General features: G+C 46.8%; 1 protein-coding gene across 1 annotated transcript in view; it reads left to right on the top strand.

Moving 5' to 3' along the window:
* Nucleotides 1–2,459: 2,459 nt before the first annotated feature.
* CALCOCO2 (calcium binding and coiled-coil domain 2) overlaps nucleotides 2,460–16,896 on the top strand; it is a 28,028-nt gene continuing 13,591 nt past the window's right edge. The window contains exons 1-4 of the mRNA XM_049635891.1: nucleotides 2,460–2,568; nucleotides 11,182–11,371; nucleotides 16,371–16,473; nucleotides 16,633–16,766. Coding sequence (XP_049491848.1) covers nucleotides 11,192–11,371; nucleotides 16,371–16,473; nucleotides 16,633–16,766 — 417 coding nt within the window. The 5' untranslated portion in view covers nucleotides 2,460–2,568; nucleotides 11,182–11,191. The remainder of the gene's footprint in view (nucleotides 2,569–11,181; nucleotides 11,372–16,370; nucleotides 16,474–16,632; nucleotides 16,767–16,896) is intronic.

Raw genomic sequence — 16,896 nt, 5'->3', positions numbered from 1 at the left:
CCCCCCCCCGTTGGCGCTTTATAGAAAAAGTGGTAAAGAAAAAAAATACCCCCCCCCCCCCCCCCCGTTCTTGATGTCTTCTCCTCTTAGTAATTTTCCACCACTGACTCCCTCATTCTGCTTGATTGGCTGTAAATCCCCACTTGTCCTTACTGTTTTTGGAACTGGGTACAATCTCTCTCTCTCTGTTTGTAATGCTCCTATTACAACCGTCCCAAATAAAGTTTTCCTTTCTGTTTTAATAGGCCTCAGAATATTTTTTTTCTTTACCACTTTTTCTATGAAACCTTCCTTCTTGCCCCTAGGAAAAATGAATTCTGTGCTACCTTAGCACTATGTAAATTCCTCTTCTGAAGCCACTACCATGGGGTATCATACTCATTTATGCATTTGTCTTCCCTTATGGATTACCGAACTCTCATGAAGAATAAATATGGTGAGAGTCACGATTAAGAGCACAGTCATTTGAGTCAGAATGCTCAGTGCAAAGTCTTCTGATGGCACTTACTATGTGGGTGAGCTTGCACAAGTAACTTTACGTCTCGAAGCCTCAACTGTCTCATCTGTGAAAAGGGTATAGTAAAAAGTGCTTCCCTTGTAAGGATTAAATGAGAAAACCCACTGTGTCAGGCACAGAGTAACTACCCCCATTCCCAGTCTTGGTCTCCCTTCCTAACACTTGAAGATAGGAGAGGAGGATTTTCTCTGTAGGTCTGAATATTGATTCCCATTCCTTCAATATCCAGTTATAAAGGGTTCCACTTGCAGCCTTCCCTTTGACACTTCTATTGGAAATAAATCACAAACTAATCAATGTTTTTTATTCCATGCTATCGAACTTAGCTTCCCAAAATGTCAACAAAACAACCTGTTGATAAGACAAAACTGAGATCATTCTTACCTTACTGAGGAAGAAGACAGTCTTTTTTTTTTTTTTTTTTCTTTTAAGTAGGCTTTTTGCCCAGCACAGGGCCCTACGTGAGGCTTGAACTCACAACCCTGAGCTCAAGACCTCAGCTGAATCAAGAGTCAGACGCTTAACTGACTGAGCCACTCAGGCACCCCACAAGGATACCTTCTTGCCAAAGTTGTAGCCGCAGCACAGAGGCAGAAGGACAAAATAGTGGTGTTTATTGAGACTCTGAAGTTGGTTTGGGGAAGGGGTGGGTGGATTTTTCAATGCAAAGATAGAGGCAAAAGTTGATTAGGGTAGGGTAAGGGTCATGATATAATAGTTTACTATGGGTGGACACAGCCAAGCAAGGATTTTGAGGCCAAGGGCTCTTAGAGTCTATCATCATGTGATGCTTTCTCTTAAAGAATTAGTGGTTCTTGGGGCGCCTGGGTGGCGCAGTCGGTTGAGCGTCCGACTTCAGCCAGGTCAGGATCTCACGGTCCGTGAGTTCGAGCCCCGCGTCAGGCTCTGGGCTGATGGCTCGGAGCCTGGAGCCTGTTTCCGATTCTGTGTCTCCCTCTCTCTCTGTCCCTCCCCCGTTCATGCTCTGTCTCTCTCTGTCCCAAAAATAAATAAACGTTGAAAAAAAAAAAAAAAAGAATTAGTGGTTCTTTTAGGCAGTTCCTAAAATGCACAATGGATTCATTTGCATTGTTAACCTCCCCGCAAGAGTGTCATGAAATAGTTGTGTTAATATAGACATTAAGGTATGTAGGGGTAAGAGATTTCAGTTCCAAGGGCTTTTTAGAAAGCCACTAAGTAAAATTAAGGGAGATGTATCCAGGATACTGAGGGCACTTATCCCTGTAGACAGAGTTTAAAATGGAAAAGCATAATTTTCAGGACTATTGCCACAGGGACCGTTACAATAGAGGAGACATATGGTGCTCAATTCCAAATACGATAAGGACAAGTGCATGAAAAATTACTAAAGGGAGACATCAAGGGTGGGAGGGGATTCCTGTTAGCAGAATTCTTGCTGAAGGCAGGCCGTCGATCAGCTATCAAGGGTGAGAATTTCCCTCTAAGTTGACTTTGCAGGATTCTGAGTTTATGCTTAGTAAGAACTACCTTGACAGAGTTAACACTAAAAAATAATTTCATTATAGAAAGGGAATGATGAGACACAGGAAGTGGGGCACATAGGGAGATTGCTGGATCTCCTTTATTTAGGGGCAGGCGGGAGGCATGATTAAATGCCAAAGGGGGTCTCATCTATAAGACTCTTAGGGAAGTGTGATGTGGGGGCAGGAGAAAAATGAAGATGACCTCTCGATGGCCCTTTCTCGTTCAGGACTGGAAGAAGTAAAGTTTTGGGCTTTTTTTTTTTTAAAGGTAAGTAAACAGCTCATTCTAAGGGAAAAATAGGCTCCTTGGGGTGAGAATGCTGTTCGGGATGGGCGAAAAGCACAAAGAGCCGCAGAGCGCCCCTGGGGCTCAGTCACCTGAGCACTACAAGTCCCAGCAAACATCGCGGCGAGGGCGGAGCTTGGTAGCCGTTGTGACGTGGTGGGCGGGATCAGACGGGATCTGCGGTCCCAGGAGTTTTTAGCCCCGCCCCTGTCCCTTGCCCTGCCCTGTTGCTGTTGTGCCGACGCCGGCTGCTACCCCCGGTGAGTCCCTGGAGTGAAAGGAGGGCAATTAGGGGCAGTTGGGCCTTCGGGTTCCCCAAATTCGGACTTCCACTCCTGAGGAGGCACCTTGGGCAGGCAGAGATGTGGCTAGTTTCGGTTTTCACTAGCTTCCATCTTTCTAGGGTGACAGTAAGTGTGAGTGGCGTCATGGAGCCCCTGGGGCCCCTCCCGTGGCCTTGGAGGGTTGAGGGGCAGTTTTCTCCCGAGGAGGGCCGAGCTTCAGCGCTTGTGGCCGGGTGGCAGGCTCCTTGAGCAGAAGGGACCCCTCTGACGGCGAGTCAGGGTCTTGACGTCACAGCGTCATCTACCCCACCCCCCACCCCCCCAGTGGGCTGAGGTCTTGGCAGTTCCTTAATCCCTATCCTTGACGACATCAGCATCGCTGTTTGCTTCGAGGCTGCGGCGGCGCTCTGCCCGGTTACCCTAGGCGAGTTACTTTCTCTTTGGGCCTCAGTTTCCCTGTCTGTGATCCCCAAAGCCCCTTTCCTTCAGATGAGGCCTTCTGTAATTGGAGATATTCTAGGCAGCCGAGAAGAACGAGCGTAGTGACCTGCTTTTTTACGGTTGATCTCCTGTAGCCCCTCCTCACCGCTACCGTCACCCCAATTTAGTGTAGGTGCTAATGTTCCCCGTTAGGATTTCAACCCCGCCCAGGCGTGTTAACTTTTCCGGATCACTTGGATTCTTTGTTCCTGATGCAAGCCAACAAGTGGCCTTTGCTGGAGCTGAGTAGAATAACACAGATGCTATGTATTATAACTTAACTTCCCCCGTTGGCAAAAACCGTTTCAAACAAAAGACTTTTAGTGCAGTCGGTCTTTGTAGATTATGGAGAGTACATGACTAGGAACTACCCAGGTGACTCACTTTCACGGCTTTTTTCAAAGGGCCTCTACCTGAAACTCGACCCTTGAGCAGGTATGACAGCTGTGGAGTGGAAAGGACCCCCGAGAGAGACAGTGAGAGTTACTTAGTGTCGACAAGCTGTATTATCTTTCAAGTCAGGTGGTACATCCAGGGCTCTTTAAAAACTTTGTGCTTCTTGATATCATACCATGGTTCCTTCTTTCCTTAGATGACAAGAGAGGCCGTTTAGATGACCTCTTTCGCTTTCTTTTTCTTTCACTTAGGATCACCATGATCGCTGGAAAGTTTCTTAGAGATTTTCTAGCCTGATCCATGCGTTTTACTGATGGGGATCCTGAGGCCTAAAAGGAGGGAGTGTGAGTTGGTCAAGATCGCAGAGCTAGGACAGGAACCCAGGCCCCTTGGCTCCTAGCCTCGCTCCCTTCCCACTACACTTGAAACGCTGTCCCCACCCATGTCATTTCAGGGGTCAGCACGGTCACCCCTTTCAAGGAAAAAGTGTACCATCTCGTTGTAGAGGTGGAGGACACGGCTTTGAGCCTCTCAAACGGTTTCTTCTGGTTGCCTGCATCTCCTGTCCCAGAACGATTTTTCTTTTCTTCCCTGGTACCGTTGCCTCTACTGGTGTGGGGTGTGGTGGAGGGCCTGCTTAGCACAAGCTGGACAGCCAATCCCAACCGTTGTTAATGAGGAATATTAAAAGCCTCCTGGATGGGGCGCCTGGGTGGCTCAGTCGGTTAAGCCTCCGACTTCGGCTCAGGTCATGATCTCGCGGTCCGTGGGTTCGAGCCCCGCGTCGGGCTCCGGGGTGACAGCTCAGAGCCTGGAGCCTGTTTCGGATTCTGTGTCTCCCTCTCTCTGCCCTTCCCCTGTTCATGCTCTGTCTCTCTCTGTCTCAAAAATAAATAAACGTTAACAAAAAATTAAAAAAATAATAAAAAAAAATAAAAAATAAAAGCCTCCGGGAGGTCCACAAGTTTTCTAAGGTACTCTGAAAGATTTTAGGTAAAGAACTAGAATGAGGGGCGCCTGGGTGGCTCAGTCGGTTAAGTGCCCGCCTCTTGATCTCGGCTCAGGTCTTGATCTCAGGTTCATGAGCGCGAGCCCCAAATAAGGCTCCGTGCTGCTGGCCGGGAGCCTGCTTGGGATTCTGTCTCTCCTTTCCGCCCCTCCCCTGCTGGTGCACACGTGTGTGTGCTCTCTTTTTCTCTCTCTTTCTCTCAAAATAAACGAACTTAAAAAAAAAAAAAAAAGAACTAGAATGATCTTGGAAATTTTGTTTTGTTTTTTTAATAGTCTTTTTTTTTTTTTTTTAAGTTTGTTTATTTTGAGAGAGAGAGAGTGCAAGCGGGCAGGGGGCAGAGAGAGACAGACAGAAGATCCGAAGCAGGCTCCGTGCTGTCAGCGTAGAGCCTGACATGGGGCTCAAACTCAGGAACCCCATGAGATCATGACCTGAGCCGAAGTCAGGAGTCAGATGCTTAACCAGTGGAGCCACCCACGTGCCCCTGAACTTGGAAATTTTGGATTCCAACAAGTGGCTCAATAGTTTGAAGACCAGTGACTGTGTGTCTTTGCTTTTGCTCATGGCCATCCTTACACCCAGAGTGGCCACTGTCCATGTTCTCTAAGGGTAGTTTTGAGTACGTATCTCTTCTTGGGCCTGGGAGGAGTGGGATTCAAATCCGTTCATGCATTTTGCTAATTGCTACTAGTTTAGAAAGTTGCATAAGCAGAATGAAGGAATTAGAGTAAATGTGGTTTGGTTTTTTTGCTTATCTTTGTTTTTACTGTTCCCAAATGAAGAATTGGTTTGCATTTCTCTCTTCGCTGTGGAAACATTTGGTTTCCTTCTGGGCACTAATCCAGAGACACTACTGATAGTCTTTATTTCTCTAAACATGTGCCCACTGGTATGAAAGGCTGATGCAGAAATGTTGGGCATACTCTACGACAGAACTTCAGTTATTTTTTTTTTAGTTATTTTTATTTTTAAGATTATTTCTTCTTCCTGGTTAGGCATACACGGGGAGAATCTTTAGAAAAATTGGTGAGTTGATTTGGTTGAGTATTTGCATTGTTAGAATCTGAACCAGGAAGCTTTGCAGTATTTTCGGATTTTTCTGCTAAAAAGCATATCCGTGTCCTTTATGAATTCACTCAGAGAGAGCCGAAGTAGAATTAGCTGTTCCTTTTCAGGAGAGCATAACAGAATCTATGCCCTCATGGAACAGTCCTGGGAGTAGTAGATTAGGCTTGAAAAGCTCATTAGATGAAAATGTGTCAGGTTTTCTTAGAAGCCAGAAGCCAGTTCAGGGGACTCATTTGAAAATACATTGCCTGTTATTGCATACATCCTCTGAGAACCCTAATCCTTTCGGAAACTGAGCTGAAAAATCACAGTCCAAGTAAAGTGCCTCTGACGGTTTGTTGAACCTCTGCGTTATCTTCCCATACTCGACCGTTTGCTTGTAGACATCCCTTCTTGGCCTTGGTCACTCCTTTTTTTTTTTTTTTTTTTTAACGTTTATTTATTTTTGAGACAGAGAGACACACAGCATGAACGGGGGAGGGGCAGAGAGAGAGGGAGACACAGAATCGGAAGCAAGCTCCAGGCTCTGAGCCATCAGCCCAGAGCCCGACGCGGGGCTCGAACTCGCGGACCGCAAGATCGTGACCTGAGCTGAAGTCGGATGCTTAACCGACTGAGCCACCCAGGCGCCCCTTGGTCACTCCTTATGTGGCTAGTCTTTGGTGTGAGGGTAGGAAGAAGGAGTTAAGTGGAATACCAGCCCGTGATTTCTAGGAGACCTGATTTCATCCCACTGCTTTTTCATGACTCAGTAGCTCTCCAGGCTTCTACATTTTTGTTTGTTTATTTGTTTACTTTGACAGAGACCGAGCTGGGGAAGGGCAGACAGAGAGGGAGAAACAAGAGAATCCCAAGTAGGCTTCTCGCTGTCACCCCAGAGCCTGATGGGGGTGGGGCTCGAACTCAAAAACCACAAGATCACAACCTGAGCTGAAATCCAGAGTTGGATGTTTAACCATCTGAGCCACCCAGGCGCCCCCAGGCTTCTACGTTTAACTTTTACGTTTTTTCTGTTTTTTCTCCTTCCCTCCCTGGATATGATCAGAATTAGAAATGATGGTGGACATCATTAGAAATGATGGTGGTTCTATGGGGGAAGAGTGGTTAAGGAAGGGGAAGTCGGGGGCGCCTGGGTGGCTCAGTCGGTTGAGCGTCCGACTTCGGCTCAGGTCATGATCTCACAGTTCATGAGTTTGAGCCCCGTGTTGGGTTCTGTGCTGACAGCTCAGAGCCCGGAGCCTGCTTCAGATTCTGTGTCTCCCTCTCTCTCTGCCCCTCCTCCACTCACACCCTGTCTCTCTCTCTCTCTCTCTCTCTCTCTCTCTCTTTCTCAAAATAAATAAACTTAAAAAAAAATTTTTTTAATAAAAAAAAAAAAAGAAGGGGAAGTTGATGCTCAAATCCTTCCACTTTTCCTTCCGTTGCTTAAATCATTCTACTTTTCCTTCCATATCCTCTCCGCCCCTTCTATAAACAGTCAACTTAATCACTGGGGGGGGTGGGGGGGGGAGGAAGGGTTCAAGGATCACTGACTTTGGGGCCCCTGGGTGGCTCAGTTGGTTGAGCATCCAACTCTTGGTTTCTGCTCAGATCATGACCTCATGGTTCGTGGGTTCGAGCCCGGCATCAGGCTCTGTGCTGACACTGCGGAGCCTGCTTGAGATTCTCTTTCCCTCTCTCTGCTCCTCCCCTGCTCGCACTGTCTCTGTCTCTCTCAAAATAAACTTAAAAAAAAAAAAAAAGAATCAACTGACCTTAAAAATTAGTGGTAGATACCTTCCTTCCAGAAAAAATTCAATGAGCGACCTCTTTACTGACCCAGTTCAGATTGGCATGGTTATGCTCTAGATTAACCCATGGCCTTTTCTGTCCTCAGCTTTGGCCTCAACAGAGCCATTGCTGTTCTCCAGTCTGCCTGCCTCCTCAACCCCTTTCTCAGTCTCTGTGGAGGAGAGTTTTCTATTTCAAGAACAACTGAGTTCCAAATGCCTAGAGAGCCATAGGTGCCCTCTGAGTCATCTTGGGAAGGTGATGAGATCTCTGAAATGGGAAACTTCACGGGGTCTTACATTTTTGATAAGCAAGGAACCAAGACTGTTGGACTTTTCCAGGCAGATGATTAGATGTTCAGATGAATGTTAAGAGAGAGTTTCCACCGGCTGTACGCTCAAGCCTCAGGACATGAGCTCGTGTGTGTGTGTGTGTGTGTGTGTGTGTGTGCGTGCACTGTCCTTCTTCAGTGTTCTGTTCACGAGCTCATTGATTGATTGTTTTCTCGAGTAAGGAAAGAGATCACACGAAGCCCTCTTACCCTTGGCTGGTCTTGCCTTTCAGAGTAACATCCATTTGCAAAACAGCTTGCCAGAGTTTGAGTGTGTAGAAGGTGGATAATGGAGTGTGAATTTTATGGGTCCTGAAGGAAATCAAATCTGTGCCTTTTGTTTTTTTGGCTCTTGAACCAGCTAGGCCAGCTGAACCAGCCATACCGAGAATTGACATAGCACTTGGAGATAATCATCTCTTCACCCTGTTTCAGAAAAGGGAAAGCTGAGAAACAGCAGCCTCTCTAAGGGTCTCCAACAAAATTAAGAGCAGGGCCTCAAAAAAATGAGCCGCATCGTCATTCACACCATTGTTTGCCTACAAAGCGCCTTCCTTTCATTTTTTGATGAATCTCATGCATTTCATTTATTCAGTGAATACTTAATCAGCAATTGCTATGGGCTAGGCATTATGTGATGTACATTGGGGTGATAGTGTTAGGAAGTAAAAGAAGACGGAGTTGGGTACTCAGGTTAATTGAGAGACAGGCCCTGAAGCCCCTCTTACCCGCGTGTTCTTTATGATCCACAGATCACAGATTAGGTCGCTTTACAAGCTCAGATAAACGTTCCAGGCCGAGGACAGAGGGAATATGCTGACCTCAGTATGACTCGAGACCCCTAGGAAAGAGAGAGGTCCGCAAGCAGAGAAAGCCCTCCGTGGCCACCCTCCCGTAGCACCCAAGAGATCACACAGGCAGCCGCTTATCGTAAAGGAACCGGTTCTGACCTAGATGGGGACCTGACCTCCCCCTTCCTCAGAAAAACCGATCTGAGGTTTGAGGTTGCGGATGTGGCTAAACTGTGTCACAAACCAGAAAGCCAATACATGTCTCAGTTCCTTAGCTCAATCCCGAGACTAGGCAGTTCAGTGCCATCGAAGTCCTCTCGCCTTCTCTGTGAAAAATTGCCTACTGGAGGAGTTGAAAGAAGGGGCCTCGTTGCTTAGAGTCCAAAATAAAATAAATAAATAGGGTCAGGCAGGGCTAGAAGAGTTAGGTTTTTTGGTTATTGTACTTATTTTTACAAATTGTGCATATATGGGGCGCCTGGGTGGCTAAGTCAGTTAAGCGTCCCACTTCGGCTCAGGTCGTGATCTCATGGTCTGTGAGTTCAAGCCCCGCGTCAGGCTCTGTGCTGACCTCTCAGAGCCTGGAGCCTGCTTTGGTTTCTGTCTCTCTCTCTCTGTCTCTGTCTCTCTCTCTCTCTCTGCCCCTCCCCTGCACGTGCGCGCTCTCTCTCTCTTTCTCTCTCAAGAACAAACACTAACATAAATAAAAAGAAGTTGAGTGTATACAATCTTCTAGCATGTTCCAGCAGCCAAATTTGTAAGGTATTGCATTCCCGTGGATTCAGCTCTCCTTCATGTGCTGTGTACAGCTGAATATGTTTCCATCGCCCAGTGAAACCCTGGGTTGAGGACCATAGATGGACTCACTAAATGTTAGACCAGGGTGGCGTTTAGAAGGAAGAGCAGGTGACTTTTGAGAGGCAGGAAATAGCTGGTCTCAACAATTCAAAGGACTCTGTTTCTTTTATATACTGTTTTACTTCCCAAATACTTTCTAATCCTTGAGTACATCTTTATCTGTACCGTGACCTGCGAAGGTGATATACAGGTTTTATCCCCAATTTTATAGATAGGGATCCAACTCGCTTGCCGTCCTCCAAACGGGGGGCAGCATTTCTCTGTTTCGTTGCTTTTATGCATGCTATTTCATTTACCTGGAGTTTTGTCACCCCCAAACCCGCTTGTCAAAACGTTCATCTTCCTTGAGGGATCATCCAGGACTCTACTCACTCCTCAAAGCCTTTCTTCTTCTCTCTAACCATTGGCATCTCTCCCTCTTGTTGTTGTTGTTGTTGTTGTTGTTGTTGTTGTTGTTGTTTTAAGATAACTTGGGTGGAGTTTTGTTTTGGTTTTGGGTTTTTTTTGAGTTTATTTATTTTGAGATAGAGAGTGTGCCCACGTAGGAGGAAGAGAATCCCAAGCAGGCCCCACACTGTCAACACAGAGCCTGATGCGGGGCTTGATCTCACAAACCATGAGATCGTGACCTGAGCCGATCGTGATCGAGAGTCAGATGTTTCACCAACTGAGCCACCCAGACACCCCGTCCCTTTTTTTTTTCCTTTTTTTTTTTTTTTTAAGTTTATTTATCTCCTGGGGCATCTGGGTGGCTCAGTTGGTTAAGTGTCCGACTTCAGTTCAGGTCATGATCTCATTCACAAGTTTGAGCCTTGCGTCAGGCTCTGTGCTGACAGCTCAGGGCCTGGAGCCTGCTTCTGATTCTGATTCCCCCCCCCGCCCGTCCCCCACTCAGTCTCTCTCCCCCCCCCTCAAAAATAAATAAACATTAAACAAAAATTTTAAGCTTATTTATCTCCCAAGAGCATTTTGCACGGATTTTGTCCATTTGGCAGTGAGGTAGATGTTATTAGCTCCGTTTTACAGGTGAGGAAACAGGCCTAGGGCCCAGCTGATGAAGTGAATTGCTCAAGCTCACGCATCTAATAGGTGGCGAGGCTGGAATTTGAACTTCATTTCAGAACCCATGCTTGTCCCCTTGCATGTCAAATAACCCCCTGCTCTCAACCCTATCTTTCTTCCTGCACCTCTGCCCAGCTCCTAGCAGAGTGAATACATGCAAAGACTCACCTATAATTATAGGATAAATGCAACTGAATGGAGAAGCTGACAGCTTGAGAAACCGACATTCTGGAAGTCACGGGACTTGCTGCGATGAAAAATCTAAACTCTAGGTCTTCTAGTTCCCAGCTCAGGTTATTTTCCTCTAGGTTGCCTTACTTATTTAAGACATTTAGAAGCAGAACAAGCTAGGGGCACCTGGGTGGCTCAGTCGGCTGAGCATCTGACTTCGGCTCAGGGTCATGATCTCGTAGTTTGTGGGTTCAAGCCCCGCATCGGGCTCTGTGCTACCAGCTCAGCGCCTTGAGCCTGCTTCACATTCTGTGTCGCTCCCTCCCTCTGTCTCTCCACCGCTCATGCTCTCTGTCACTCAAAAATAAGTAAAAATTAAAAAAAAAATAAAAAATAGCCCAAGCTAGCTATGAGCAGAGAATAAAGGTATGTGAGGGTGGTGGAGCTCAAAGACATTCATACGAAGTTCTAGCATAGGAAGCTCTGAATGCAAAATGGCTCAAAGTGAAACAGAAAACAAGTTGTATGATCTCAATCCTTGTCAGGCTTTTGCTTTTCCTGACTTGCCTCGAATGGAATGTTCCTAGAAATCTCTCACAGATTTCAGACAACCGTTTCTGAGCCGTATTCTGTCCCCTGTCTCATAACAGGACGCCCACCATGGAAGAAACCGTAGAAGATCCCCCCACATCCGCTGTCTTGCTGGATCATTGTCATTTCTCTCAGGTCATCTTTAACAGCGTGGAGAAGTTCTACGTCCCTGGAGGGGACGTCACATGCTATTATACACTCACCCAACAGTTCATTCCCCGTCGAAAGGATTGGATCGGCATCTTTAGAGTAAGTGCTCAAAAACCAAATGTAAATGTTTTATTGATCTATTTTTATTTTTTTTAATTTTTTTTAATGTTTTTATTTATTTTTGAGACAGAGAGAGACAGAGCATGAACGGGGGAAGGGCAGAGAGAGAGAGGGAGACACAGAATCGAAAGCAGGCTCCAGGCTCTGAGCCATCAGCCCAGAGCCCGAGGCGGGGCTCGAACTCACGGACTGTGAGCTCGTGACCTGAGCTGAAGTCGGACGCTTAACCGACTGAGCCACCCAGGCGCCCCTTGATTTATTTTTAAGTGTTTATTTGTTTTCGAGAGAGAGGGACAGAGAGAGAGAGGGACAGAAAAGGATCTGTGCTGACAGCTCAGAGCCCAACGCAGGGCTCAAAGTCATGGATCGTGAGATCATGACCCGAGCCGAAGTCTGATGCTTAACCGACTGACCAACCCAGGCGCCCCCAAATGTAAATGTTTTAAAATTAATCCTATTTTGAAATGTCCACCTGTGAGTTGACTGGGATGAGTGGCCCCTTACGTAATTTCCGTGACCTTAAATATTGCTTTCCAACTTAGTAGAGTGTTTTAATATGAATATTACGGATCTGAAAAGGATGTTGAGAAGTTACCCGGTTTGACATCCTGCACCCGAGAAGTTTGTTCCTGAATAAATACGTCTTGCTTCTTTGTAAAGATTTCCAGGGAGAGGAATTTTTCTGAGGTCCCTCAGGGACCTCTTCTAGTGTCTAATTACCCTGCTGGTTCAAGTACAGAAGTGGTACTTTTTTATTATAGTCCACTCACTCTCTGCCTCCCATTCTCCCCACCCCCATCTTTATCTCTGTCTCTCACATCACATACACACACACACACACACACACACACATCATAATGACAGATCTTCCTATTATATCCAGAGACAGGAGCTAAAGGTCAAATTTTAAGTAATTTACATCGCTGAGTTCCAACGTCAGTGACCTTTGTTTTGACATCTCAGTATGTCATGTGCTTGTTTGCCAATGTTCGTCCTGAAATCAGACATCCTTCTTGACGACACAGGGAAGGAGCTGGCGTTTGTTCACATCCCTCATGGAGCCACTTTTCCTTAATTGTTTGGAATTCCAAGCTAACTGATGGAGCCATGGAAGCTGGTGTTTAGAGGCAGGGATAGTAGACAACCAGAGAGACCCTGGCAAGTATCATGACACCTCCTGAGACCGAAGGATATTGAACTGTTAGACTAAAGGATGTTCTGGGGGCGCCTGCGTGGCTTAGTTGGTTGAGCGTCCGACTCTTGACTTGAGCTCAGGTCATGATCTCACGGCTTGTGAGTTTGAGCCCCGAGTCGGGCTCCACACTGAAAGTACAGGGCCTGCTTAGGAGTCTCTCTCTCTCTCTCTCTCTCTCTCTCTCCTTCCCCTGTGCTTGCTCTCTCAAAATAAATAAACTTCAAAAAAAAAAAAAAAATACAGGATGTTCAGAAAACTGACACATCAGTGTTTCCCATTTTGAAAAGAAGTTAGTGGTTGTTTTTCTCTTCCCTGTATGTAGCAAAGCTGGCCAGTAGAACTTTCTACAAGGGAGCTATACCTTCAGCTACACGTTCACTGTCTAGGACAATGACCTTTAGCCCCATGTGGCTGTCAAGCACTTAAGATGTGACTAGTGAATTAATTAAAAGTTAATTAATTGAAATTTAAATGGCCTCCTGTGGCTAGTGGCTATCGTACTGGACAATGCGGACATCGGCAATAAAAAAATTAGCCTTTGAAATGCGATCTGTAACTTTTTTTGCAACACGGTCATCCTTCTGTTTTGCTTAGATTGATTATATTTCCCAAGCACTTAGCAACTTCCAGTGAGGACTTAACCATAAGCCAAGTGAAAATCTTATGTTTTTTTAAAAACGAATGTTTAAAGGCATATTTTTAATGCATCTATATTTGGAATGCTTCATGCATCTCAGAGGTATTGCCATGACTCCATGAAGAAAGCATGGTTAATCAAAGAATGGCTTCTAATATTCATTGTTCATAAAGCTGTTGATTTGAACAGCTACCCAGGAGCCTGAAAGGTTTTTTTTTATTATTACTGAGAGAGAGCAGGAATGCAAGTGAACGAGGGCAGAGAGAGAAAAAGAGAGAGAGAATCCCATGAGGGGCAGAGAGAGAAGTGGAACTCACCCGATGCGGGACTCGAACTCACAGACCATGAGATCATGGCCTTGAGCTGAAGTCAGATGCTTAACCAACTGAGCCATCCAGGCGCCCCTGGAAAGACAGCTGTAAGGCTCATAAGGAGAACACAAATTTCTTGAGAACATAGAGTGTGCTATGTCTCTGATGAGGTTTTTTTTTGTTTTTACGTTTATTTATTTTTGAGAGGGAGGGAGCACACAAGCGGGGGTAGGGGGGTAGGGGGGAGGGGAGAGAGAGAGGGAGACACAGAATCCGAAGCAGGCTCCAGGCTCTGAGTTGTCAACCCAGAGCCCAACGTGGGGCTCAAAGCCACAGACTGCGAGATCATGACCTGAGCTGAAGTTGGGCGCTACACCGGCTGAGCCCCCCAGGGGCCCCTGATGAGGTCTCGTGCATGGGTGCACATGCGTGTGCATGCGTGTGCGTGTGCCCTTTGATCCTGACAGCACAGCTGCACCCTCAGGAGGGCGTGTTCCCTCTTGTGCACAAGTGAATAAAAATGAATAGACCCAAGACCGTGACCTTCCTGAGGTCTCCCAGTGAGTAAGTGGGGAACAAGTGTGTTGGACGCCTAAACCGTTGCGCTATTCTGCTGAGTTCACACGAACAGCAGATGGTATATTAGAGAGCGAAGAGTTGCCTGTAGAGTGTCATCTTTCACCTCTCCCTCGGAAAAAGCCCTCCCGGTGTTTGTTCTTGCAACGAGGTCTTTTTGAAGGAAACCCCACGCCGCATGGGCTCAGACTCACAACCTCGGGGTCAAGAGTCGCACATTCCACCAACTGAGCCTTCTTGCGGCGCAGTCTCGACCATAGTCCTCAGCTCCTCCCCAGCCCTGACCCTGGGCCTTCCTGGCACGGCGCGGGCGCTCGCGAACTTGGTTTCAGCGTCCACTGTGCTTCGTCTTCTCAATAAAGCGAAAGCTGCCCGCACCGATAGAGCCTCAAGCAGGTGGTAGCTTCCCTGCCTTCAGCGTGTGGCCCTGTGCTCCAGGCTGTCCTTTACCTGGGCATTTACCTGTGCCCAAGGTCTCCGAGAGGGGACAGGTCCGAGAAGCGCGCCCGGACCAGCGCGGCTCAGGTGGGGGACCCAAGGCCAGTAATCACAGGCGGCCAGAAGTTGTCTCCTGGTTCCAAGACCGCAGTAATTCTTAGGCCTTCCCAGATATTTTGGTCACAGTGCATTAAGAAACTCCAGGATGTGAATGAAGACTCCATAAAATTCCTGCTTCCTGTACCAACCACAGGCCGCGCTGGCTCCGGGCTGCTTCCAGTGATGGGGTGCGTGTTAATGAGACACTAAAACATGCCCTGGTACGTTCTGATGAGCGTTCAGTGTCGCCTTTTCAACCCTGCACTGATTCCTTCGTATATAAAAACAGAATTTTATTTTTAGTTCTTCTTCTTCCCACTGGGCTCAGGCAGGGTCAAAATACGGCAATAGATGTAATTCTGCTTCTCATTTGCTGAGTGTTCTCCCCTTGAAGACACAATGGCTCCCTTTCTATTCTCCGGTGTGCCCTTACCGTCTCGATATGATTTGAGCCATCTTTTACCCTCCTTCGACTTTACTGAGAATATTTTCCACTTAACCGTCTTCCTGCTCTGAGGCATATTTTACAGTATCCGTATATCATGACTTAATGCTTTCAATACCTGGAAGGGACCTTCATGACCACCAGAAGCACCAAAAGGCCTTCCTTAAGCGCGTGTTAAGAAAAACACTGAAGAAAGAAAATTCTATAGACGGGGCTCAGTTTCCTGGGGCCTCATCATCTCAGAACCCTTTGGCCCCTCTACTCCGCAACATGCACATTATTCAAAAAGTGCATTTTATTTTATTTAAAAAAAAATTTTTTTTTTCAACGTTTATTTATTTTTGGGACAGAGAGAGACAGAGGATGAACGGGGGAGGGGCAGAGAGAGAGGGAGACACAGAATCGGAAACAGGCTCCAGGCTCTGAGCCATCAGCCCAGAGTCTGACGCGGGGCTCGAACTCACGGACCGCGAGATCGTGACCTGGCTGAAGTCGGACGCTTAACCGACTGCGCCACCCAGGCGCCCCAAAAAGTGCATTTTAAAGATGTGCTAGTCTAACCAGGTCAGTCTGGGTGACGAGACTGGACTGGACACAGGAGAAGACTGACCAGTGGAGAAGGCAGATCAGAAGGGCTTTCTGATTAAGAAGTTCTACGAAGCGTTGTAAGAAGACAGCAGGATCAAGAGTCACAACCCCAGATTTTCCCCAGTCACTCACCGTTCTCTGTCTGACTTGGTGTTAATAATTTTTGGAACTCTTGTCCTGGGTGTGGAGCGGCCAGTTTACATTTCCTTCTGAGATAGGCATTCTGGACTGTACAGGTGTGCAGGCCAGTTTCTAATTGTATCAGACCTTGTACCACATATAGTTGTCATGAGTCAAAAAGCAAGACCTGGGGGCGCCTGGGTGGCCCAGTCGGTTAAGCGTCCGACTTTGGCTCAGGTCATGATCTCACGGTTCGTGGGTTCGAGCCCCGCGTCGGGCTTTGTGCCGACAGCTTGGAGCCCGGAGCCTGCTTCGGATCCTGTGTCTCCCTCTCTCTCTGCCCCTCCCCCCGCTCACACGCGCTCTCTCTCTCTCTCAAAAATAAATATTAAAAAAACTTACTAATAAAAAGATCTGATCCAATGGTGGGTGGATCTTATCATACTGAATTCATTTTACTTTCAACATCAACAAATCAAAAGCAAGTGTATTTTGAGAAGACAGAGCCCAAATCAGGACTCTCCCCTGAGCAGTTTGAGATGCTGAATGAGAACCTTTTGTCATTGCAGGTGGGTTGGAAGACGACCCGGGAGTATTACACCTTCATGTGGGTTTCTTTGCCCGTTGACCTAAACAGCCACTCAGCCAAACAGCAGGAGGTCCAGTTCAAAGGTAAGGAAAATAAATACCGGATCAAAGGTGCTGAAGACCGCAGCCAACACGGATTCCCTTGAGCTTAATTAAGCTTTCTGGGGCAGATAAAAAGACTTCCAGATTTTCAGCTTTCTTACTAGACCTAATTTTGGATTAAAAATCATGTTGCGTCTTCAGCTTATTACCTGCCCAAGGATGATGAGTATTACCAGTTCTGCTATGTGGATCAGGACGGCGTGGTCCGGGGAGCAAGTATCCCTTTCCAGTTCCGTCCAGAAAATGAAGAGGACATCCTGGTTGTTACCACTCAGGTCTGTAAATCTCACCTCGAGCCCTTCCCGCCATTAAGAGTAGCGATTTCACAGGACACCTGGCTGGCTCAGCTGGTGGAGCATGTGACTCTTTTTTTTGTTTGTTTTTAATTTTTTTTAATGTTTTATT

Source organism: Panthera uncia, chromosome E1, assembly GCF_023721935.1.
Source record: "Panthera uncia isolate 11264 chromosome E1, Puncia_PCG_1.0, whole genome shotgun sequence".
Taxonomy (NCBI): Eukaryota; Metazoa; Chordata; class Mammalia; order Carnivora; family Felidae; genus Panthera; species Panthera uncia.
This window is presented reverse-complemented; position numbering and strand designations above follow the sequence as displayed.